Source organism: Ciconia boyciana, chromosome 21 (assembly GCF_034638445.1).
Source record: "Ciconia boyciana chromosome 21, ASM3463844v1, whole genome shotgun sequence".
NCBI classification, from domain to species: domain Eukaryota; kingdom Metazoa; phylum Chordata; class Aves; order Ciconiiformes; family Ciconiidae; genus Ciconia; species Ciconia boyciana.
The window spans coordinates 80582-105914 of NC_132954.1; the positions used below are offsets into that span (position 1 = coordinate 80582).

Sequence of the window (25333 nt, forward strand, 5' to 3'; positions counted from 1 at the left end):
GAGCAGCGGGTCCACCAGGGCTACCCCGGGGAGTCTCCTTGCCAGGCCTCCCCTCACACGACGCTTTCCCAGCAGCAGACTTGGCCCAGTCCTGCGGGCTTCTGACCGGGACGTCAACCGGGGTGGTCGCCTTTCCTCCTCCCGCTGCTCCCCGGGGAGAGGAGCCCACCCCGCGGCTCCCGCGGGGAGGCCGCCCTCGCCGCCCTGCCCTGCCCTACTCCGCGGCGGGGCTCCGTGCACCGGAGCTACCCGGGGCGGCGGAGGAGCTCCGCGCTAGCAGGGGCCGGCTGACACGGAGCCCCGGCCGGTCCCGCTGCCAGAGCCGCCGCTCCTCCGCCCGCCTGCCCTCAGGGCCCGCCCCGCCCCGCCCCCGCCCCTCCCGCGGCTCCTCCGGGCGCCAGGCGGCGCCGCAGCGCGGGCGGCGGAAGGAAGCGCGGGAGCGGCGCGGGGCCATGGCGCTGCCCGGCGAGCTGTGGGCAGAGCTGCCGGCCGAGAAGCGCATCTTCTGCTCCGTGCTGCTCTTCTCCTGGGCCGTCTACCTCTGGGAGGCCTTCCTGGCGCACCGGCAGGTCGGCGGGGGCTCCGGCGGGAACAGGCGCCACCAGGCCGGGGGCTGTGCCGGGCCCGGCGCGGCCCGGCCTCACGTGGGGGGCGGCGGGCGGCTGTCCGGGCGCGGAGCGGCGCGGGGGCCGGGTTAGTCTGTCGCCTGCCTGGGGACGGCTTGGCCCTGTCGCGGCCGAGGCAGCGGCGCTGGGGCGCGGTGTCAGCCCTGCTCGCCCGCGACCTGTGGGGGGAAGTGGTTTGCCGCCGGCAGGCTGCGAGAGCGGTCTGAGAGGGGAAGGGACTTGCCGTGTCCGTCTGTGCACCCCGTGTGGGGGTTCGGAGCCCCAGCCGAGCCGAGGTCTGCCGAGCGGGGTCCTGCCCCACTCGGGCCTGCGTCTGCTCACACTTGCTCCTGCTCTGGAGCACGGCTCATCTTCTGTGGACCGGCTGCGCTGCCTCAGACGAGCCAAGGCACTGTACTCCGCTTGTTTTAGCGGGGTGCTGGGGACACTCACTGTCACGTCAGTGAGCTAGGTGAGTTCCTAGGAGGATCTGAAAAGTGCGGGTGCAGTGGGGTAACCAGCCGCCCAGCACCCACCCAGCAGCTCGATCCTCCTCCCCCAGGACAGGTGAGAGAGCAGGAAAAGCAAAACCGAGAAAACTCATGAGTCGAAGTAAAGACAGTTTAATAAGTGAAGGAAAGGGGGGCGGAAACCCATAAGAGCTGCAAAGGCAATTGCTCACCACCTCCCACAAACAGGCTGATGCCTGGCCAGTCTCCAAGGAACAGCCACCTTGGAAAGCAAACCCTCTACCCCCCCTTTCTTCTTCCTCTGCTTCAGTTTTTATTGCTGAGTATAACGTTATACAGCATGGAATATCTCTTTGGTCAGATCAGGTCAGCTGTCCTGGCTGTGTTGCCTCCCAGCCTGTTGTCCACCCCCAGCCTGCTCGCTGGGGAAGAGAGGGAAAGCCTTGACACTGTTCCGTAGTAGCCAGAACACTGGTGCGTTATCAGCGCTGCTTTGGCCACAAATGCAAAGCATACCACCATGCAAACTGCTATGAAAAAATTAACTCCATTCCAGCCGGACCCCGCACAGCTGGGGAGAAGGCTGCCAGGAGGGCAGGAAGCAATGCTGCATACTCTTGTGAGCCGTTGGATCAGCTAAGCCATCTGTGAGACTGCAGCCTGATACCCCGGTCAGAGGAAGAATATATTCTGAAGTGACAAAGGGTAGGAGCTTTTCCTTTCAGAAGGGATAAATATACTGAAACAAGACAAGGCAGTGGCTGGAATAAGGACTTCTAGTCTTTAAAAATTTTGAAGTGGTGAGTTCTCTACTGAAAATGAAATAGCACCTCATTTATGCAGCCACATCATAGATACGTTTTCTGAAGTGAAGTTGCATGGTTTGCATGGGAGGATATGGTGTTTAGTTTCAAACTCTGCTTAGTCGTTACTGTAGTGCAGTAAGCCATATCCTGTGGAAAAATGAGTTTGTGTGATCTTTATATAGTAACTATATTGGAAATAAATTAATAAGTAGGCAACTCAGTTTCTGGTTATAACATAACAATTATGCTTTATATTTGGGACTTGATAGAAAAAAGGAATTAAGGAATATTTGTTATTTTGTGGTTTGTTTCTTTTTTTCTAACCTTTCTGTAGCGGCCCATGGGATCATGTTATGTGTTACTTTTAAATCTTATTTATCTCCTTAAAAATATTGGACTTTAAGTTTTTTTTTCAATTTTTCAGAGACGGGTGTATAGAACAACAACACATGTACCACAGGAATTGGGACAGATCATGGATTCAGAAACATTTGAAAAATCTCGTCTGTATCAGCTGGACAAAAGTACTTTCAGCTTTTGGTCAGGCCTGTATTCAGAGGTTGAGGGCACTGTAAGTACCTGAGCTGCTCTAGCATTCATATGGTACCTTTCATGTACTTAACCTGTGAAATACTTTGATTCTTAGTCATCCCGTGCAGCTGCACTGTTGGCATTCTGGCGTCTTACGTCAAACACTGAAATTTGGAAGGCCCAGGATTCTGTGTTTCTTGTTTGGGGCTGTATTTGCCATATAAAAAGAAGGAATTATTCAGATGGCACACAATTTCTCTGTGCAGTGCTGAGTCATACTGCACAACTACAATGTATGTTATATTATTATGTTTTAGTGGCACAGCTGACCTATTATGTTTTCCACTGCCAAATAATTAAGCAACATTAGAATTATTTTAAATTGCTACAAATACAGGCCTTTTTCTGTGTTTGGAGGGATGCAACTACTTTCATTTTTAGATAAAATTTAAGTAGAAGGTAGAAAGAAAAGCCTGTGAGAACAGGAAGAGTACCAGTGGATACTTAAGCATAAGAACAATTACACTGGCCAAGTAATGTTCGCATATATGAAAAACCAGAGCCATTGAGTTAGAACAAAGTATTTACATGTGTGATATCAAACAGTCTTTAGAGAAACCTTTTCTGACTTACCGCTGAAATGCACTGCTCATCAGTAGCACAACTGGGTCAAAAAGCAATCCTGAAATGCCTGGCATTGCAAAACGTAATTAGAGTATGATCTACTACATGATGAACTTAAGGAAGCAAAAAGGTCAATTATGAAAGATAATGAAAATAGTGTTGTAAGATAGTGTAAGTCATGTAACTGTGTAACTACAATGCAAAACCAGTACTTAAGAATTGTGACCCCTCTTAACTTTCACATTTCCTGATCTCTTTTGTGCAGCCTAACGTGTACATTGTTTCATTTTGTATGAACTTGTAAAAATGTTGTTATACATGTGTCAGTATAGCTGTTATATTCTTCTTGTTGGGCTTTTTGGTATGCGGAGTAGAACTCAAGACAATTTTTGTGTGAATTTGAAAAGCTTCTATTTTTTTGACTGACTTTAGAGGCAGTATTTAATTTGAAAAATGAAGCTATCTTCCAACAGTGCATTAGTGGACAGGGTGAGATGGTACTACCTAGCAAGTGCAACAAGTCAAAAGGTTATGAAGCTTTCTCTTGATTTCATGAGGTTTAGCCAAAACAGCTTCCCTTGTTGTTTTTGAGGAAAATATACATGATTGGAATGAGCCTCTTTTGCCGCTGAATTTAGTGCCCAGCTAAACAAAGAGCTGTATCAGCAGTCTGTGCTTATCTTTACCCAGGCCTACTAGTGTTATGGTCCCCCACAACATTCTAGCTGCTAAATTGGAGAGATACGGGTTTGACAGATGGACTGTTAGATGGATAAAGAACTGGCTGGATGGCTACGTCCAAAGAGTTATAGCCAGTGGCTCAGTGTCCAAGTGGAAACCAGTGGTGTCCCTCAAGGGTCCATACTTGGATGAATGTTGCTTCATATCTTCATCAACAACATAGATAGTGGGACTGAGTGCACCCTTAGCAAGTTTGCAGATGACACCAAGCTCAGTGGTGCAGTTGATACGCAAGAGGGAAGGGGTGCCATCCAGGGAGACCTTGACAGGCTTGAGGAGTGGGCCTGGGCAAAACTCACAAAGTTCAACAAGGCCAAGTCCAAGGTCCTGCACCTGGGTCGGGGCAATCCCCAGTATCAATACAGACTGGGGATGAATGGATTGAGAGCAGCCCTGCAGAGAAGGACTTGGGGATACTGGTGGACGAAAAATTGGATGTGAGCCGGCAATGTGTGCTTGCAGCCCAGGAAGCCAACTATATCCTGGGCTGCATCAAAAGAAGTGTGACCAGCAGGTGGAGGGAGGTGATTCTCCCCCTCTACTTCGCTCTGGCGAGAGCCCACCTGGAGTACTGCGTCCAGCTCTGGGGTCTCCATTGCAAGAAAGATATGGACCTGCCAGAGCAGGTCCAGAGGAGGGCCACAAAAATGGTCAGAGGGCTGAAACACCTCTCCTGTGAAGAAAGAATGAGAGAGTTGGGGTGGTTCAGCCTGGAGAAGAAAAGGCTCCGAGGAGACCTTCTTGTGGCCTTTCCAATACTTAAAGGAGGCTTATAGAAAAGATGGAGAGAGACTGTTTACCAAGGCCTGTAGTAACAGGACAAGGGGTGACGGTTTCAAACTGAAAGAGGGTAGGTTTAGATTGGACATAAGGAACATATTTTTTTACAACGAGGGTGGTGAGGCACTGGAACAGATTGCCCAGAGAAGTTGTGGATACCCCATCATTGGAAGTGTTCAAGGTCAGGTTGGACGGAGCTTTGAGCAACCTGATCTAGTGAAAGATGCCCATGGGAGGGGGGTTGGACCAGGTGATCTTTAAAGGTCCCTTTTGACCAAACCATTCTGTGATTCTGTGATTGTGCCTGTGTAGGAAAAGCACAGCCTTTGCTTTCTCTCATTACCTTTTCTTTCTATTCTGTCCCTGTTACTGTAATAACAGGTCCACAATGATTTTGGCAGCTGATGGATCTGTTAAAGAAATTACTGTATCCAGCTGTCTTCCACAACTGGGCCACAAAACCCAGGCTATGGTGGTGCTTCCTAAACAGCGATCAAAACCAGTTATTAAGTCAAGCATTTTAGCTTATATGTTGTTCCATTGTTTCAGCTGCAATGGTGATAAACAGCTGCAAACGGTTGCGTCTCAAACTGCTGCTGCTGTTATCAAATTGATTGCGGTGCTCTGCTTTTTGTGTTGCAGTGACATTGATGAACAAAAGCCAAGGAAAAAAACATGGATTATGTGAGGTAAAGCTCCCAGCTAATTAATTGAGCACTGGCCTGAATAAGTAGGTCTCAGAGCAGTCAGCTGAGATACTGTATGCCCATATTCTACTAGTATTGTCAGTCGTTTTCATCTTCTGAATAAGAAGTTAGTGTTCCTACTTGGGCTTGATGGGTTGTATTCTTGGTATTCTGTATCCCAGAACTTCTTGAGTTTGGGATTGGGAGTGAGCTGTCCCAGGAGGGTTGCTAATGGGCCTGCAAGCTATTAGATGTCCAAGCTTTGCCTGCATTTGCAGATTTGCTGCAGAGGTTGCAGAGCTTTGTGGAAGCAAGGTAATGCTTGCAAGTCCAGTGGCTCCTAAATCTCATTTCTTCATTATGGCTCCACTAATATAAGTTTTGCTTAGCTAGACCTAAATAATCTACAACCATATAGTATCCCTGATACCCAGTCACCGCTGCAGCAGGGTTACTTCATCAAGTTCTGTAGATCATTTTACATTACTTCTCTTGGTGCTGAGCATTGGCTGGGCACTTCCTTTTTGCAGCATTGCCATAGACTTTTGAAAGGCTGCTGTTGGTAGAGTTTCTCTGATGAATTTTATGTTAAAGTTGCAAAATTTGTGTTTGTGGTTGAATACTCAGGTCCCATTTGGAATGATGTAAGGGAAGTATATCGTAGCCAGCTGTGAGCTTTGGAAGATCTCCACAGCTAGTCCTCTCTACTGCCCTTGTGTTTAGAATTCCTGTCCTTTAAAATTGTGTTCCTTGTCAACACACTTCTTATCTTCCCTTCTCCCTAGGAAAGCACACCCTTGGGTCTCTCTGATTATTTTGTTCCCGCAAAGGGAAAATTACACTTGAATGGAAATTTCACCCCCTCACCCCCCCAGTCCATTGCCATCCCAGGACAAGAGGTTTTCTTGGAAAACTGAGTTAGAAAACATCCTTATGGTACCTTTTTTTTGGTATGTTTTAAAGATCAGAAAAACATATAGGTAATAGCACTTTCCCAGCTGCAGTAACCGGTCTAAAAAAAATAGACAATCTTGGAGGCATACAAAGCTGCTTCTGGTCAGTAATGTCAACTATACACTGAAAAGAATACAAGCTTGGAATAAAGTTCAGAGCTGAATTAGTTAGCAGCTGGAGCACTTTGAGTGATAAAGTAGTCATTACCTTTGGAGTAGTCCAAATGGTAGGGACAGAGAACTAGGGTGATTATTTTTTGAGATAATAGCTTGTGAAACATTGAGAACTTCCAGCTGTGTACCATGGACTTAGCAGAGACACTGAGTATCCAGCTCACTCTAATCTTCCGTCTGCTGCTGCTAACACCTCTAGACTTGATACACATCTTCTTAGATTTTGAGAACTTGTTCTCAGTTGTATTGCAGTCTGCTGGCTTTACTTCAGACTTGAAGAAGAGTTTCTGTTTCCAAAAAAACCTGCCTGCTTGTTCCACTTACTGTGATCAACCTAATAAAAAACAGACATAATGTAAAAACATTTCCCTGCATACGCTTACGCTGTCATGGCTGCAGTGTGTTTCCTAATAGGGAAAATACCTCTGGTCTGAAGGCTGCAGCAATGGTATGGTTGTAACTAAAGCCATTATTGCTCGTTATATTTCAGACAGCTTCTTCGTACATTGCTCATTCCCGAGGTGAACTGTATGAGATACAACAAGGCTCGGTGCCGGGTCCTGCACTTGGGTCACAGCAACCCCATGCAACGCTACAGGCTTGGGGAAGAGTGGCTGGAAAGCTGCCCACTGGAAAAGGACCTAGGGGTGCTGGCTGACAGTTGCCTGAATGTGAGCCGGCAGTGTGCCCAGGTAGCCAAGAAGGCCAACAGCATCCTGGCTTGTATCAGAAATAGCGTGGCCAGCAGGAGTAGGGAAGTGATCGTGTCCCTGTACTCAGCGCTGGTGAGGCCGCACCTCGAATACTGTGTTCAGTTTTGGGCCCCTCACTACAAGAAAGACATTGAGGTGCTGGAGCCTGTCCAAAGAAGAGCAACAAAGCTGGTGAGGGGTCTGGAGCACAAGTCTTAGAGGAGCAGCTGAGGGAACTGGGGTTGTTTAGCCTGGAGAAGCAGAGGCTGAGGGGAGACCTTATCGCTCTCTACAACTACCTGAAAGGAGGTTGTAGAGAGGTGGGGGTCGGTCTTTTCTCCCAAGTAACAAGTGATAGAAAGAGAGGAAATGACCTCAAGTTGCTCCAGGGGAGGTTTAGACTGGATATTAGGAAAAATTTCTTCACTAAAAGGGCTGTCAAGCATTGGAACAGGCTGCCCAGGGGAGCGGTTGAGTCACCATCCCTGGAGGTATTTAAAAGATGTGTAGATGTGATGCTTAGGGACAGGGTTTAGTGGTGGCCTTGGCAGTGTTAGGTTAGCAGCTGGACTTGATCTTAAAGGTTTGTTGCAACCTAAATGATTCTATGATTCTATTCTACAATCAAGCTGATACCCCTGATGTGTAGGGTATGTGCAGCTTCTTCTCTACATGTATGTGATGATGAGTTATTGCTCCTTTCTGTGATGTTGAGCTGTGTCTTTCTGTTTCTCAGAATCTGTCCTGGGATTATCAGATTCCAGCAGAGCTAAAGTGAGGTGGCCTCTACTATCTGGGTTTGCCACTTCCTTAGAGCGTAAACTGCATCCTTTATTGGCTTTGGGAACTGCCTGAACTTGAAAGAGGCTGTTTTGGCCAAAGGTTATGAAGTTGGATGTTCGCAACATTTTGCTTTTAGTAGGTAGAAGTATGATTCATTAACCTAGCAAGTTAATTGAAGGGGAGATGCTGTATTAGAATTACTAGTATGCTTTGATTTATTTCAGCCATTAATTATGTGGGTTTCTTTTTAACTAATAAGTAGTATCAACTTCATGCTAATAGCTGTCTTTGTTCAGGGATTGGTACCTCTGGGATTTCAAGCTCTGAAACTTGCAGGTAGCCTGCAAAGCAGAAACAAGCTTGCTTTGGTCCTTGCCATCTCCTGCAGACACTCAAAATGCACCCTAACAGTTAGGTTATAAGAGTAAGCCTTTTAAAAATAAGTAAGTAAAAACCTGGTACTGTCCATACTGGAAGGTTGCCTACTTGAAAACTGATTTTTATATATATAGTGATGCATCACGTGCTAAGAAAGTAAATGTGAAACGTTTGGAAGTCAAGCTGTTTAAAAAGCACTACTAGCCCCTGCCTTGAACTACAGTTATCACTTGCTTCAATAGCTCTGTCTCAAGCATTTCTTTGATGACGGTGTGTCCCGAGTAGTCCATTCCCTATTCCTTAGCAACCTGTATGGCAGGAGACATTGCGAGGCAGGCGGAAGGAGGTGAGCTTGAAGCTTTCTTAAAATCGTTGAAGCAGCACTAATACTAAAAGTGAAATTACAGCCTTATCCTGAATGCCTTTCTCTTGGTAGGGAATGCAGGCGACACTGTCCCAGTGTAGTCAAGTTACTGAATCTTGCATACCCCTCCTGGAGATGGTATGTTATACAACCACAGGGCAAATGAGTTTTAAGGTCTTCTGAATAATATACGTTATATCTATTAATGTATAAGCCAATATAGCAGCAAAGTCTACAGTAAATAGGCTTGGAAATATGCTAGTGTTTCCCAGGCAAAAAAAAAAAGCTTGACCTGATCTTTACCTCTGTAAAGTAAAAATGAACCGTTGCCAAATATTCCAGGCATTCTGTATGCACTGCTAAGGTCAGAGGGGGACAAAAAGCCTAATTATAAAACTTTTCTCATTCACCCTTAAAAGGTCCTTATCGTGCTGAAATTTTAGTAGAATAAGATGACAGTCTGTTTCATATTGCCTCTGGTATGTATTTTTGTTTTCAAGATGATTCTCCTCTGTGGAGGAATTCCTTTTCTTTGGAATCTGTCTGGTCAGATCTCTGGTCGTGCTGGGTTTGGACCAGAATATGAGGTAAGCAGTCTTTAAATTTTAGTGAAACGTTTGGTCCATGAACTATACTGTTATAATAATTTTTATTTTTAAGCTTGCATTTACTTAAAGTGGGATTTAGCTACAGGTACAATATAGTAAAAATAACAGATATTTTCTGGTGAACACAGTGATTGGGTGAGTCTGAGAACCGATAACAGTACATGACTTCTAAATTAGCTTACTAATTAAAATAGTCTTGTATGTTAAAAACATACAAGTCTCAAAGCTACTTGGGTCAAACAAGGTGATGCGTTGGGTTTTTGGGGGCGTTTTGTTTGGGTGTTGTCTTTTTACTAATCCTCGATGTGATCTTCCTGCACAGTTAAAGGGTAAGAAATTTGAGGCTACTGCTTATGTTTTCTTTGTGCTGTGGATGAGGCATCTATCCAAATTCTTGTCCCAAATCCTTAATTTTTATTTAAATCTGTTTCATCAGTATATCTTTTTCTTTCTTTAACATAGTAAGCTATTCCAGTGATCAGTAATCTAATCATCACAAATGTGATTTTTTTATTTCTGTGAATTTGTCTACCTCCATCTTCTAACCAGTTTCAGTTAAACCACTGACATAAAATCCATTTTTAATGTCCAGAATATTAATGTTAGTACAGGTCAGTAAATATCAGATTTTTTTTTTTTTTTTTAGATTGTTCAGTCATTGGTATTTCTGCTGCTTGCAACACTCTTCAGTGCAGTGACTGGTCTCCCATGGAGTTTATATAACACATTTGTCATAGAAGAGAAACATGGCTTCAATCAACAGGTATTGTAGATAGCACTTATACTGACCTAACGTCTTCAGTAGGTATGGTTGGTTAGATGGACTGGTATATCCATATCTGTGCCAAAGATCATTAGTTTTAGGAACATTTCTACTCACACTGCATAAAAATAAGAGCAATGACCATTTGTGACTGTTGCAGAAGTACCCATGCTGCACCAGAATGTCTTTGTGTGAGCCCATGCCTCTGAGCAAAGAGAAGTGCATATTCTAGCAGTGGGACAAAGAACATTTCATACCTCAGCTGTTCATTTTTGGATGGACTATTCTTTGCCTTTCACATGCCCTTCCTGAGAAGTCTGGATCACTGCTTGACAGGGGTAGTTCTGATTCATGGGCACTGAACAGATGAAACAAAACTGATAAATTACTTTCCTCCTCATTTTGTTTCACTTATTGATGTCTTGTATCAGCCTTTACTAAATTAGAGAATTCAGCTCTTCATTTGCACTTCTGTTAGGTACTCGCTTGATATCAGCCCTGGCTTTCTTAATTTCTCTCAGCAACTTAGTTTAATCTGTTTCAGTATCAGTTTCTCATGGGATCAGATTTTCCTTTTGGGAGAGAAACCTCAATCTGGGACACGTCATTAGCCATTTCATGCCAGAGCATAAGACTTGTTTTCTGCTTTTGGACCCAGCTAGTGTTGTCTACAGTACTTTCTGTTCCAGGTCTATTAGGAACGTGTTTTTCTACAGTAGAATGAAATTTGGATGGGTAGCAGATGCAGGACAAAGCTGTTTGGCTCATTTTAATAAGGGTATTTGCCAGTTTCATCTTTCAGTTTCTATGGAGGCAGGAAGACTGAGCTAGACCTCAAGAAGTGGCATCAGTTTGTTTCTAAATTAATTATATTCCTGGTAAATTGATAAATTGATGTTTCTTATTCCTTTTTATAAAGCAAGTAAGAAAACAAGTGAGAAAAAATGCTCTATATGCAGTGATACAGTTTGTACCCTCTCTCAAACATCTTTAAAACAGAAGTGCGTAGATCCTGACACATCCTGTATTATTTTGGTTCACATCAATTATTTAGTGGCATACTATTTTCTTTCCAGGGAAGCCCAGCTATGAAAATTCTCACTGCACAGTTTTGCCTTGACATCTCTCTGTATTCCCGGAAACTGCAAGGCTTGTTTTATTCACCCCCTGCCCCCGATGTTTGGATACTGTGCCAATGGCAGCTCCTGCTCCAGTCTTTGGGAAGCAAATCTGAAGATTGTTCTAGTTAGTCGTAAGCCTTGAGCTTGTGACCAACTCAGAACTCTTTTTATACTCCATATAGCTCTCTAGTCTTACAAAAAAACCTTGTGCTTCTAAAAACATATGTGTAACTTCTAATGATCACTTTTTTCTCTCACCAGCAAGTAAATACTCGTTGTCAGAATGATGGCGCGCACGGCTATTCATATGCTAGGTGATTCTGATCCGTGGTCCTGGAGATCCCTTTCCCTTCTGCAGACTTTACAGTGAGCATACTGGCAGGTTGAAGTCCTGCTCCTATCAAGGGAGGAAGGAATGTTCCCATGTTTCCAGAACATGAGTCAAGCAATCTTTTATTCAGGGAAATACCTATTTGATGTATTTCGTTTGTTCTCTGACTATCACTTCTGTTCTGTAGTCCTCAAAAATTGTAAGGGCTGGCAAAGCCCTAATTCTTGCAATGTGCTTATGCTCCAGCCTAGCCTAGACATCCTTTTGACATTCAGAATCCTTAAATATGCATCAAAACCCATCTTTCACTGTTGTCTCTCATGTCAATCCTGAGTAGTCGCATCAGGCCTGCACCTTGATTGTCTCTCCTACCTTAGTGAGGAGTAAGTTCCATCTTGGTGCAGATCTACAAGCCCTTTATGACCCGGACACAAAAGTCTAAAGACTGTCAGTATTGGGACTGGTAAAGCAGTAGAATTAGAGCAAACGGGCAGACTAGCTGATGGATGGAGAGCTTGACTTGATCAGGCCCTACCTCTGTGCAGAAGAAGCAGAGGGTCGAATACTGAACTTAGCAGCTTGGGCTTCTTTAAAACTGTCTTGAGAGCTTGCAGAATCCATGTGGTTTCTTTGGTATGCTTTAGGGAGGGTAAGGAGGATTCTGTGTATATCCTCCGAACATTTTCTCCTTGGAGCTGTGCTCTCTGGGTGCTTCACTGTTGTCAATGCAAGCATTGTCCCTAATCAAATGAGAAAAGGAAGACTTGGCACTGACACCTTGATTGAGCTACCTGCATGATGGCTTTTACAAGGTTTTTTTCACCGCAGTGGTCCTCATGCCAAGAACTGAAGGCTGAGTCCAGCTGCAATCCAATTTGAGGTACCAAATGTCTTAAAAACACAGTCAAATCTCCATCTTTCATTTCAGACTGATGAGTTGGGTCCTTTAGTGAATGAGCCAAATTCACACCTGGTACCAGCCCAGACTTTGGAACTTCTAGCAGTGATTCTCAAATGATCTTCAGATAGACACTTTCTTCCATGGGAGTGGCTTGCTGAAAATGAGGATTTCTCTTGAAGTCACATCTGCCTTAGAAGGCAGGGAAGATGTGGGGCAAAGATGAAAGACACCATGAAATTTTATAGCTCTACTCCTCCTAGATTGTGGAGCTGGAAGTAAAGAAAGAGTTAAAATGAAAACTTGAGCTAAATGGATTGTAGTTGACAGTTTCAGAAAGCCCAGTGGAAACCACTGGCAGCACGCTTCTGTTAAGAGTTATTTTAGGTTATATTAAGTGACTGTTTCTTCAGCTGTTTACTAAGCTAAGAAATGAAAAAGCTATATAACAGGCCTTTTTTCTGGCTGAGCTGAGGACGTAATAAAGGAGGAAAGCACTGTTGTGTATTTTGTTTTCTCTCCTGGCCTTGTGCCAGTTTGAGAGTCTTGATCAAACAGAAACAGTTTTTCCTTTGTCCAGGATGACCCACAGAGTTTCTTTCATGCTTCTCCATACCATTTTCAGGAATGAAGTACTGCTTAATGTGAATGACAGCCACAAGTCTTGCTTTTCTAGTTACAGAACTGTTTTGCTGGAAAAGGTAGATCACACTACCTGGGAATATTAAAGGCAGGCAAGGAACAGTATCTTCTGGAGTGCTCCATTTGTGTGGGCATGTGTCTATACAGTCGTGTTACTCCTGATACTAATGGTCGCTTAGCAAGAATATATCACCAGAGTGCTCACTGTGTGACCAGAGTGAATATGTCTACCTAAAGAATAGTCTAAAATTGTGGGTTTATGTCTGATTTGTGTTTCCTATAGTCATGGAAGTCTGAGGCGTCTATCCAAATTCTTGCCCCAAATCCTTAGTTTTTATTTAAATCTGTTTCACTAGTATTTTTTTTCTTTCCAGACGAGTTTCATATCTTTAACATAGTATGGGCTTTTTAATACAACCTTGTGGGAAGGATCTTTACATAATAACCCCCTTACTTCTGTGCCTTGCAGATAGCTGTAAGAACTGAAGTAACAATTCCTGAAAGAGCTAGTTGGGTGTCTGTTGTGGTTTAGCCCCAGCCGGCAGCTAAGCACCACGCAGCCGCTTGCTCACTCCCCCCCGGTGGGATGGGGGAGAGAATCGGAAGAGCAAAAGTAAGAAAACTCGAGGGTCTAATCTCGAGGTCTAATCATGTTGCAGAGTCACTAGATCAGATTCATTCAGGTAGAGGCCTTTGAAATTTCTATTGCTTCTGTTAAAGTTATGCTAATTTTAAAACCTGAGACAGCTGCATGAGTAGTAACTGCATGTCAGTGGAAGCTTGGAGTAAAATGCCCAATATATATCTAAAAATCTTTAATAGGACTTCTGTATATTTCCAGTTAAGACAATCAGCTTAGTGGTAACTGAAAGTTAAGATGAATGGAGGCAACTGTTCAGAGACAAAATATTTTACAGTAGCTGTGTTTCTTTAAGAGTTTCTTGTTCTCTAAAAATCCCATAATGTCTAGGATATAGATTGGTAAAGGAATTAAGGGACAAATAAACTTCAATTTTTCTTTGCTCCTTTAATGAAGAATATATGTGCCACACAAAATAAGGGCTTGGGTCAGATCTTGCTAAGGAAGAATGCATCTGCATGGGCTTGGAGTCTGTGTGGATGTGAAGAGCCACAGCTACCAGGAGAGGAGGTAAAAAGGTTCTTCCACCTTTTCTTAACTGACTCTGATTTCCTTATCACATTGGTGTTGCTGTTTTGCTATTTGTCTTATTTTGTTTCTGTGCATCCACTGAAGGGATCAGTTAATTAACCACTGTGGCACATCAATATTTACATTTAAAATATCACTGATATCCTTTCTTTACAGACACTGGGATTTTTTTTTAAGGATGCTATCAAGAAGTTTATCGTGACTCAGTGTATTCTGTTGCCAGTGACATCCCTTCTGCTTTACATTATTAAAATAGGGGGAGACTACTTCTTCATCTATGCCTGGCTCTTCACATTAGTTGTTTCCTTGGTGAGTATGAAAATATGTTTGGGTTTCTTCCAAATGCTAGTTTACTTGCATGGCTCAGTGTGCTGAGGTTTAAAAACATAACTGAAAGGAAATGGAGAAAAATCTAAATCTCCTGGGAATTTTAGTGTCTACAAACTTTAACAGTGTGTCTTGCTCTCAGTGTACTTGTTCAGGATTTGGGTCAATCAATCCCTAATTCTTGTGTCAAGTTCAGACTTTCTGGTTGAACTGGAGTGCATCATCAAGAAAATTTTTAGGAATACCTGGGTAGGAAATCATGATTGTTTTCTTTCTTAAGCTTCTCTTTCATGACTTAAGTAAGTGTTACTTTTTTTTTTTTCCCTTCTCCGCACTGCTTCTAGATTCAGCTCACTTTTATAGCTTTCTTGGACTTTCCATTTGTCACCTTCCTTTCTAAAGTACAGGCATTGGCTGGCCACATTTGTACAAGAACGTGATCATAATGCTACATGGGAGGCCATTGCAATTAACGCAGGAAAATCTGATTTCACACTTACATATCCAGTAGCTTCATTGACTTTCTCAGACATGGCAACATGGAAGGAATTGTGGCTCAGTTTAAACCGTGACTGCAAAGTCTTTTCATGATCCTGTGTTTATGGCATACAGATCTCATTATCTGAATTGTATTTGTTGCTTGCTTGTATTTTTGCTTCACTAATGCCTAACATGTAACTGAAGTAAAACCCGTGTGGATTAGTGGATTTCTGTATGGCCACTAATTCTGCCATAGTGCAGTTACTAGTGATGTGTTTTGACGACAATAGTATAGTAGCAGAAGTGCCCCACTTACGTGGTAAGTCTAGCTTACAATTACTACTTTGAGTTCTTTCAAGCTTTTTTTTTTTGTTTGTTGGCTTAATTATACAGTGTTTCCTGTTGTTTTGTTGTCCTGGCTCCTGCTTTCTGTAGTCCGGGTGTCCTTCTGCTCTGACATCTTCCCTTTTTTTGTCTCTGAATGTATTCTGAAAAGTCAGTGTTAGGTCTCAAAAATGTCAGTTCACGTGTATTGAAATTACTGTTACAGAAAGATTTGTGCAGACTGTGATCAGTACTTCTTAAAGAATTGTTCTTTTTCTTTCAACCTTTGATCAGCAGTATACTCTTAAATCATAATTCAGCATTTGAGCTACTGCTCTGTCGACCTGAGTGAAACAGTCCATAATTACAGATTATTCTAGTGTAGCCTTATTATTTACAAAACTGGGGAGATATTAGTTCCTCATTTGATATCCAGTTCATATTTTAAGTCTTTAGTCTTAAAGGCTTTAAAGACTTGCTTTTTCATGGAAGGATTAAGCTGAAATTTTCAAAGAACTGGTAGTTTCAGGATTGAAAGAAGATACAGGATTTTCTGAACTGGCCTGCCCTCATTTTTATACCAAAAGTGAATTTTTTTTTTCCTTAGCTTCCTTTATACCAGTCATTTGACTGCTTTTATTCTTGCTATCTTTTCTTTAAAATATATATTGTAAAAATGTTGTGTGATCTCATATGAGAAACTTTCTGAGTGTCCATTTTATAATCTTTTATCAAGCAAGTTTAGTAGAAAGAAGAGATGTAGGTGAATAGTACCTAACACTAAATTTCAAGGTGAGAACCAGAACATATTCAGCTGATACCACATTTCTTTCTCTATCACTTTCCTATCACTAGTATTTTGTTTTTGCTTTGCCTGCCCCTTCCAATTGAGCTGTCCATGCAGACATTTTTTTCCCTGAGATTTTACAGCTACTTTAGAAACTCATAAAAACATGGGTTGGCTTATCGCTTACACAACAAAAGCTGGAAAATAAAACGTGTCCTGTCAGAGCTACAGACTTCCATACTGAAAGATTATGTAGCAAGACTGAGTGGCTCACTCTTCCCCCTACTACCCCCCCCCACCTTCTTTTTATTTTTTCCTGAGGGGTAAGTGCACACCCAGACAATTGGTGCTTTTTAGGTGTCTTGCAATGTCACTGCAGCTTTACAGGGTGTTGATCATGGTTTGAGGCCTTAATGTGTGGGTTCGAACAGTCTTTGACATGCAAAATAACCTTAAGAGGTGTTAGATTTACCCTTTAGAGTTCAGTTTAGGGAAAAATTCCAGTTGTAATCACATTCCATAACTGTGTAGTCATAGTTAGAGTTGCATCCTTCTACCAGTCTGTTATGCCTGCTGATATCAAGGGATTACATAAAGATCAGAGATAAAAACTTAAAATTAGTCCACACATACTACATGGTCTGAGACACTTGTCTGGTCTGAAAGAGACAGCTGATTTCTGCTCTATAAAATACCCTCCTGCACTTGCTGAAGAATATCTGCAGAGGTTTAAACCCTTGTCTTAACAGCTACAGTAATGAAAATAACTTTTATTTTCTAGTGGTGTTTCATACTGATGCCCTCACTTGCTGTGACTTTGGAAAATTCAGTTTCCCTAGTTATAGATTTCACTGGACTTTTTCAACAGTGCACACCCTTTCAAAAGTCAAGGTACTTGTTTCAGTGGGGAAAAAAACCTGTCAAGATAACTTCAAAGTTAATGTTGATGTTCATTTGCCTCTCATGTTCTGTTCCTTTTTTGCTACCAGAATTTAAACTTTTCTGCAGTCCTTTCCTTTAAAATAAATAAATAAAAATCACTTTGTGAAGGTCCAGAGTGTGAGGGAAGGCAGTTCAGCTTTCCTTCCTGTCACCGAAATCGGGAATCAAACTCCTTAACACCAACGTAGTATTAAGAAGCAGGCATTCTTTATTACAGCGCCGGATGCACGGGGGATCGTTCCACCTAGCATGCATACTGCAGGTTGCATCAACCAAAACTTATATTCTTCAATTACATACATATGCATCAAATTTCCTGGAATGATCATGCATATTCATTATATTTCCTGGAACTAATTATCATATTTGCATGGTCACTACGCATGCGTCCTTGAGCTCCGAGGGGCTTCTGTGGGGGTCTCTGGTGGTCCTTGGTGGCCATACAGGTGTGTCCTTTAGTTGACCTCTTCTTCTGGACGTGCGCAATCCCACCTTGCTTAGGTAACACGTTTTCTTTCTTCATGGTGCCTGGTCCCTAACAATGATTTGGCACCCTTAACACAAACCAATTATTCTAACTACCCTCGACTCGTTGTCAAGATGGGCTGGGGCTGTACTGGGAACATAGCAGCATGTCCGTACTACTCCTTGTCCAATTGTCTTTGGGCATAGTAGCATATCCATAGCCATAGATGTACAAACACAACATTAAAGTATTGTCTACCCCGCTCCTATCTCTATGTTGCTTAGTTACAAAAGAACGAACTAATCATTTTGGTTACGCCTGGTTACATTCCCATCACAATGTTATTCCACTCCTGGCTTTCTCATCTGGGCTGCATCTGCCGCCAGTTTGAAGAGATGCAGGTGCATTGTAGTGATTTTTGGGACATGGCTGTTAATCGCTGTGGACCAGAGGCATCAGGCAGTTCCTTAGCCCTGCATACAACTGGGAGAAGGGGAAGGAAATAGGGGACATGAAATTTCTTGCCTGTTTTAGGCTGTGGCTTTGCAAGTTAGCAGGAATTTGAAGAAGTGGGACTATCTCCTGGTTTCAGTTGGCTCTGCTGCTCATTATGAAACACTTCAGAGCTTTCCAGTATTGGTGAAATGGGTGAGAGTGACAGCCTGTCACTGAAAAGACCACTGCTATCAGCTGTCCTAGTGGCACTGCCTTCTGGGGTTTGATCTGTCAGAGCAAAAGCACTGTTTACAGTAATTCTGCTGAGGACTGTAGATTGTAGATTAACCTGCCCCCACCCCCATCTTGCTGTTGAATTGCTGACTGTCAACAGACTAAGTAGTCTTCGTAGATGGGATGACCCATTGAGAGCCTTGCTATAGGTCACACTTCATACAGGGCTCTGCCTTATCAAGTGTTTTTTCTGAAATCATGCCCTCTTTTTGTACTTACTCATGCTCCACCTTTAGTACTAAACACACATTTGTATGCCTTGTTTTTAATATCTGTATATGTTTGCAGGTGCTTGTTACAATCTATGCAGACTATATTGCACCTTTGTTTGATAAATTCATTCCGCTTCCTGAGGGAGAGCTCAAGCAACAAATTGAAACAATGGCAAAGAGCATTGACTTCCCATTGACAAAGGTGTATGTTGTTGAAGGTGAGATTTTTTTAATAAAAAGACTTTGTAATTTTGAATTTGTGGACTTTTAGCTTTGATTGTGGATGCTCTAGTAGGGCAGTTGCTTATATTCCTCAGCTATTGTAATACTTGTTAATGGCTGTACCATTTTCCTTTTTTTGCCTTGAGGCCAGAAAAGTGAAGCTGAATGTACAGCCTTATCTCAGCATCTTGGTGGAAGCATTGTCTTGGCTCTGTGGAATGGAAATACATACCACAGTCAGAAATGGAAGCAGCAATCCAGATTCCAATTTTAGAACTTTAAACCAGAGAGAAAAGAGTTTTTTATCTTTTCTAGTCCCAGTTTAGCATTAATTGTCTCAAAGTCCTTGGTGAAATAGTTGAAAAAGTTATGAAAGTTAAAAACACCTATTTCTTCTTAGAGTGTTCACATGGACAGTTTTTTCACTTTCTAGTAATGAATTTCTCATCCTCCTTTCTTAGGACATGGAATATAATATGGAGCATGCCAGCTGCCATGTCACTTCCTCTCCACTTCCGTGTTCATGGAGCACTTTACTGTTTGACATTTCCACAGTAACTGATTTTGCTTCCTTCTGAACTTGATTTCAGGGACGTTCCCAAATTTTGTTTTGGTTTTGTGAGGATCAGAGGTGTTTTTATTGCCTTGGTGAAAGCAGTATAAGATGGCATAAAGAGCTGAAGTGGTAGAATTTTGCTGTAAGAGAGGGTGATGAAGGCTTTGTCTGGCCTGGAAGCTGTGGCTTTCAAAACTTTGGGCTGGCCAAATCCAGCCAGTGCTCTGCCTCAGTGCAGCCAGGAACCACTACTATTGATATACTTGGGGCCCAAGAAACTCCTCTCTTTCCTAGAGAAGTTGAAGCTTTTCAAGCTTGAGAGTCAGTACAAAGGCTTGCCAAATACGGACATTTTTCCCATATGCACTGCTGGCTGTATCCTAGCTTTTAACCATGGTGTAAGTCCTATGAGCCAATTGTTGGTACTCTGGCACCTGTGTAGTGTACTACTGCATTGGCTTCTTCAGCATGCCTGCATTTAGTGGTAGTGATCTGCAGTGGAGGGAGGCTGCCAAACCCCCATTTTCTTTCCTGGCATCCTTAAGAGTGTTGAGCCAGCACCATTCCCTTCTCACATGGGGGACTGGATGTGTGAACATCTTTTTGCCAGTGTTTTTGGACTCTGTCGTGGCTCTTCCCACTCCAGAACTGACTTCTTAGTAACATGTGCAACCAAGTCCTTTAATTTCAGGGTTCATTCTGTAACAGGCAGATTACAAAGGCTCCTTCTCTACCAACACTTAGTGGAGGATGAAGTTTTTTATGATACGCAGATGAAAGGGAACATTGCTACCGTGTGGCTGTTCAGATTTCTTCACTGAGAAGGGACTGGATGCTGAGGCTTCATGCTCTGACCAGCCTCTTCCTCTGTTGATCTGTCTTGGTTTGGTGCTGAGGTTACCATGACCATGCCATGGATTGGCTTGCAATGGAACAATGGATATTTTGTGCCCTAAGGAGTTTATGCAGCTCACACATTTATAGTGAGAGTTGAAGGCAAATGCCTTCAATTTGAAGTATCTTATCTTTTGCTGCAAAAACCAGAGCAATCCCCCTCTTCTTTCATAGAGACCTCTTTCAGTCCTGATGTTGCAACAGCTCCTGTCCATAGGCAAAAATAGGGAAAGTTCTAACAGTTGCTTTGATCTAGACAGCTTTTTAATCAATTGAAACAGTCCATGTTCCATGGAAAGAGAAGAGTGTCTTGGCCCCGGGTATATTGATATTAGAAACATGATTCACCTGATCTAGATAAAAGTAGCTGTAAAAAATTGCCTATTTCAAACAAAAATAATTTTGAGGGACTGCCCGATATCTGTAGTTCATCTCTTCATCTTCTCCTTATCTAACATCTTCATCCTTATCTGTTTCGAATCATCTTTGCTGGCACACTGAAAGAATTCTAAACATATTTGTCACAGGTCCTTTGCCAGGAGGGCAGCACATGTTCTATGCAGAATGATCTTCCTACTCTGAACCTGAAATTGCAATATAAATTGCTTTTCTTAAGGATATTAGATCTTCGCATGACTGCTCTTATGTTTTTAGTGATTACATGTTACAGATGAAAAAAATTGTTTCTCTATTGGAATCAGTAAATGAGATCATCATTACTTAGACCATTTTAAAATATGCTTCAACCTGCAAACTCATTTGCTTGAGTTTGATAACGTTCATTTGGGGACTTTGAGAATTCTTTTGGAAGAATCTGTTCTATGTCATATTGCATAGTCTTCAGCGCATGGGATTATTCAGATCATGGTCTTTAATGTAAATTTTCCCCATCAGGTTCTAAGCGTTCTTCTCATAGCAATGCTTATTTCTATGGATTCTTCAAGAATAAGCGGATAGTACTCTTCGACACCCTCCTGGAAGATTATTCTGCATTGAACAAAGAGCCAGCAGAAGGAGAAGATGGTGAGAATGAAGAGACAAAGTCTAAAACTAAAGTGAGTTCATCTTTGTTTTTCATCATGTTATTTACATAAACTTCTTGGTGAGATATTTCCTTGTGTTTTCTTAATGTATTTTAAAGGTTGTGAGTGAGATGCTAAAACGCAAATCCTAATGATTTCAACACTGAAGTATCCCTGAGCTGCTAATTGGAATTTCTGAGGCAAAGTGGTGCAGATAGCAGCAAAGAGACTGTAGAAATCCACAGGGGCTTTAGCAAAACATGGGTTCCCAGCAGGTAAAAAAAAAAGGTCTTCCTTGTAATTGTTTGAATAAGGGACCTGTTCAGGGTTTTAGCTCATGTGCCTTCTCTTGGGACTGCCACACAGAAGCTTCCCTTTGAAGGAAATGCTTTTGACTCTCAGTGTGTCATTTGTGTGCCTTTTACTACACGCAAGAATTTTGGTGTAAGAGGCACACACATACAGATTGCACATGTGTATCCTCTCCTGCCCTGGTCAAGGATAGGATGATGGCCTTTCATTGTCCTTTCCATTGATGTGCAGCTGCACATCAAGAGTCTGCTGTAACAGCTTTTGTGGCTTCAGGAGAGCGTAGGGATGGTTAAAAATGATGGAATACTTTCTGAAGAGCCTGAAAGAGTGATTCTGAGAAGAAAGAATTGCCTCATGCAGCCTAGGGTTAGGCCAATGTATAGATTGTTGTTCAATCTATAAAAAGTTTATTTTTTTGCAAGTATCTTCTTGAAAAAGGCTTAATAAAAAACTATATGTGTGTATCTGCTGATAGAAGGGAACGGCCTAATGTAGGGACACTTAAGTGACCTAGGAAAAAACAAACTAATAAGTAAGAAATTTATTCAGTTGTGTTCAGTCATACCTGATATTACTTCTGCTTTGTTATTCCCTCAGAATAAGAAACAAGGATGTAAAAATGAAGAAGTTCTGGCTGTACTTGGTCATGAATTGGGTCACTGGAAACTAGGTCACACTGTCAAAAATATTATCATCAGCCAGGTAAGTTATGATAAACTGGTGGTTTTCCTAGAGCATTCTGTAATTATTGCTGTTTCCAAATGCCTGCTTCCAGATTTGTAAGTGTACATTCACACAATATACTTATGCTCTGTGACAGAAAGTTGGTTTGCTTTTTTTCTTTGCTGTACCTACAGTGAACATGCACTAGCTTTTCTGTCCCCTCCTTGCTCCATCTGGTTGGTAGAAAGCATCTAAGAAAGCATGTCTGCTGCCATTTTAATTCATCTTGGCAGCTTCCTGAAGTTGGAACACATTTTTCTTGCTCTGTAACACTTCTTCCTTGTCTGTTTGAATCTCAGGGCCTTCTCTGAGGGTCTGATTCCATCCCTGTGCTAGGGACAGGATTGGATGTATCCTGTCTCCCAGCCTACATTTTTTAAATGTGTTTGTCATTATCTCTGAGAAGGCTATGTGTCTGAGAGTTTCTATCAGTCTTGTTCCTTGGAGGGCTGCGAAGGGATGTGATTGAGGTTTATGAAATCTGACACAGGAGGGCATTCTTACTTATATTCTTGTACTTTGTGCATTGATTATTGGTAAATAACTTTATTGTGCCATTCTTGGTGCATGCCTGAATGGGGGTGAACATTGATGGAACCTCTAGAGACTGCCCAACCTCCCCTTTGAAGAAAAGGAGCCTGATGGTCTGTTTACTCATGCATATGCCTCTGGGATTGCACAATACAAGGGAATTCCTCCCCCAAACCTCCTACTTCAAATTGTTCTATTTGCAAGGCACAGCTATGTGTCTTCTGTTAAATTACTATCAGCAGTCTACTATATGCTTTGGTGTAGATCTGTCTTGTTCCAGGTATCGCTCACCCTTCTTTTCCCCAAGTTCACAGCCTTTTTCTTTTTTTTTGCAAATCTGTAATATGAATAGGCCATGTTTTAGACTTAGATGAAAAACTCATCTTAATCAAGAATGTTGTTTCCTTTCTCTAGATGAATTCCTTCCTCTGCTTCTTCTTGTTTGCTGTGTTAATTGGTCGAAAAGAACTCTTTGCTGCATTTGGTTTCTATGACACCCAGCCTACCCTGATAGGCTTGATGATTATTTTCCAGTTCATTTTTTCACCTTACAATGAGGTAAATTGTTTTCAAGACATAGATGCTGAAGTATCATCCTATTTAAATAATGATTTTATTTTGACTGGAGAGGAAAGTTTGAAGTTTCTAGGACTCTCTCTGGTATATCATTTTAATAAGCAGGCTTAGGGTTCCATGTTGGGTAAGACTCCCAGTTTCACGTGTGGCCTGGATAAACCTTAGTGAGATCATTCTACAACCACAGTGATGTGTGGGATGTGGGAAGGAAGATACAGGTGTACTTACTGATACTGTGAGGAACTTGCAGATAGCTGAATTTTAAAATAATTTTTAATATATTTCTCTCCACAGGTTCTCTCATTTTGTTTGACTGTATTAAGCCGACGATTTGAGTTTCAAGCAGATGCATTTGCCAAGGAACTTGGGAAGGCTAAAGACCTATATTCTGCTTTGATCAAGCTAAACAAAGATAATTTAGGATTCCCTGTTTCTGACTGGATCTTTTCAATGTGGCATTACTCCCATCCACCCCTTTTAGAAAGACTTCAGGCCTTGAAAGATGCAAAGCAAGAGTGACAGGAATCATTGTTGGTTCAGAGACAGTGCTTCCATCTCAGAAGCAAAGTTCAGAGCTGCTTTTTAATTTCTTTTTAAAAATGGATAATGCCAATTAAGTGCAATGTTAACAGCACCACAGATCTGAGAATCTGAAACAGGTATTAAATTATAAATTACTTTTTTAACAAAAACAAAACTGTGCAACTTAATTTAGAAAAAGTACTGGGTGAAGACCTTCCCCACACACACTGGCTTTTATCTCCATATCATAGTATAGACTTGTAAAGGGAGGAAAACAAAAGTATAGACTTCAAAGCACCTATTTCTTCAGTTTGTGTATGCCTTGAACATTGCTTTTGATCCTTTTCCCATTCTCAGTGTTCTGTGAACCTTCCTAGTCTCAACACTCTTCACAATGAAGAGGGTTTGAGTGACTTGATTTCTTGTATAATAATACTTGTACTTACCAATCACTGTTTTGTGTTTTAAAAAGCTGAATGCAAGTACAGGCCTTTCTCCTGGATTCACATCTGTCGTAATTGAAAATGCTACTTAATAAAACCTCCTTTCTCTGAAGTGTGGGAAGAAGGATGAATTACAGCTGAGGAAATGTACCATGGCTTCCTTGAAAATGAGCACTAGTCAGTCTTTAGTGGCATTATAGTGGGATTAGGCTCCTCCTCTTCTGCATTGTGCTGCTGGGGGTGTGGAAAGATGTTACGGAGAATCAGAACAGGACCCACATGTTGGAGAAAGTTGCTAATTCTCTGTTCTCCCTTTTGCCTGTGAGTGGAATGGTTAACAGCTTTTCCACACCTCAGTTGCTCCATTTCTGCTGTCCTTTGCCTAAATTTTTTGTGTATATGGATGTGTCCAGTTGCTCAGTGTATCAGAGCTGAACTTTCATTCTGAGGGGGTTTGTCCTCCACTCTGTGGAGGGTTTACCATTAATATGAAGCCAGCTGAAATAGCAGTGTTGGAATACTTAGAAAATATACCTCGTTGTTGTTCTGATATAAATAGCCCAAGACACAGTTTGTTCATATAGGTTAGTGAAGGACAAAGTGAATCATTGCGGAAATGGCTTTTGCATTGATTATCTCAGATTCTTCTGATGAAAGGTGGAATTAAATTTACTTTTGTTGAAATAAAGATAAAGGTTAAATATAAGTTTCTATGTGCCATACAAATGTTTTGGACCAGACAGATGCACATACTTCATATAAAAATCAGATTTTATAATCTGCGGTAAATTAAAAAGTTCTGCTCAGCTCTGTACAAAGAGAGACGTCGTCGAAGCAAATTCTCATTGTTTCAGATGTCAGAGTATTCTCAGAGACTTTATTGTTAGCTTAGATTTGCTTTTCTGATAATAGGGAAAAATGCCTTATAAGATGATGGGCATGATGATGTCTCAGGTGCAACAAGATACAAGATGTTGCTGGAAGCCCTTTGTATGCCTTATTCTAATTGTGTTTATACCCTAGTGAATATGAAGCTAAACTACAGATACAGACTAGGGAGACAGTTTTACAAATATGGGGAGTATATTTGTCATGTTAACCGCATTTAATAAATGGCCCTTAAAAATAAAGGATTAACTTGAAT

General features: G+C 42.0%; 1 protein-coding gene across 1 annotated transcript; it reads left to right on the forward strand.

The window, feature by feature from the left end:
- Nucleotides 1-393: 393 nt before the first annotated feature.
- ZMPSTE24 (zinc metallopeptidase STE24) lies at nt 394-25284 on the forward strand. The gene is made up of 10 exons (XM_072885437.1): nt 394-569; nt 2306-2452; nt 9088-9174; nt 9842-9958; nt 14278-14430; nt 18465-18606; nt 20955-21115; nt 21992-22096; nt 23063-23206; nt 23519-25284. The coding sequence occupies exons 1-10, from the start codon at nt 453-455 to the stop codon at nt 23741-23743; spliced, it is 1398 nt and encodes a 465-aa protein (XP_072741538.1). The 5' UTR covers nt 394-452; the 3' UTR covers nt 23744-25284.
- The last annotated feature ends 49 nt before the right edge of the window (nt 25285-25333 follow it).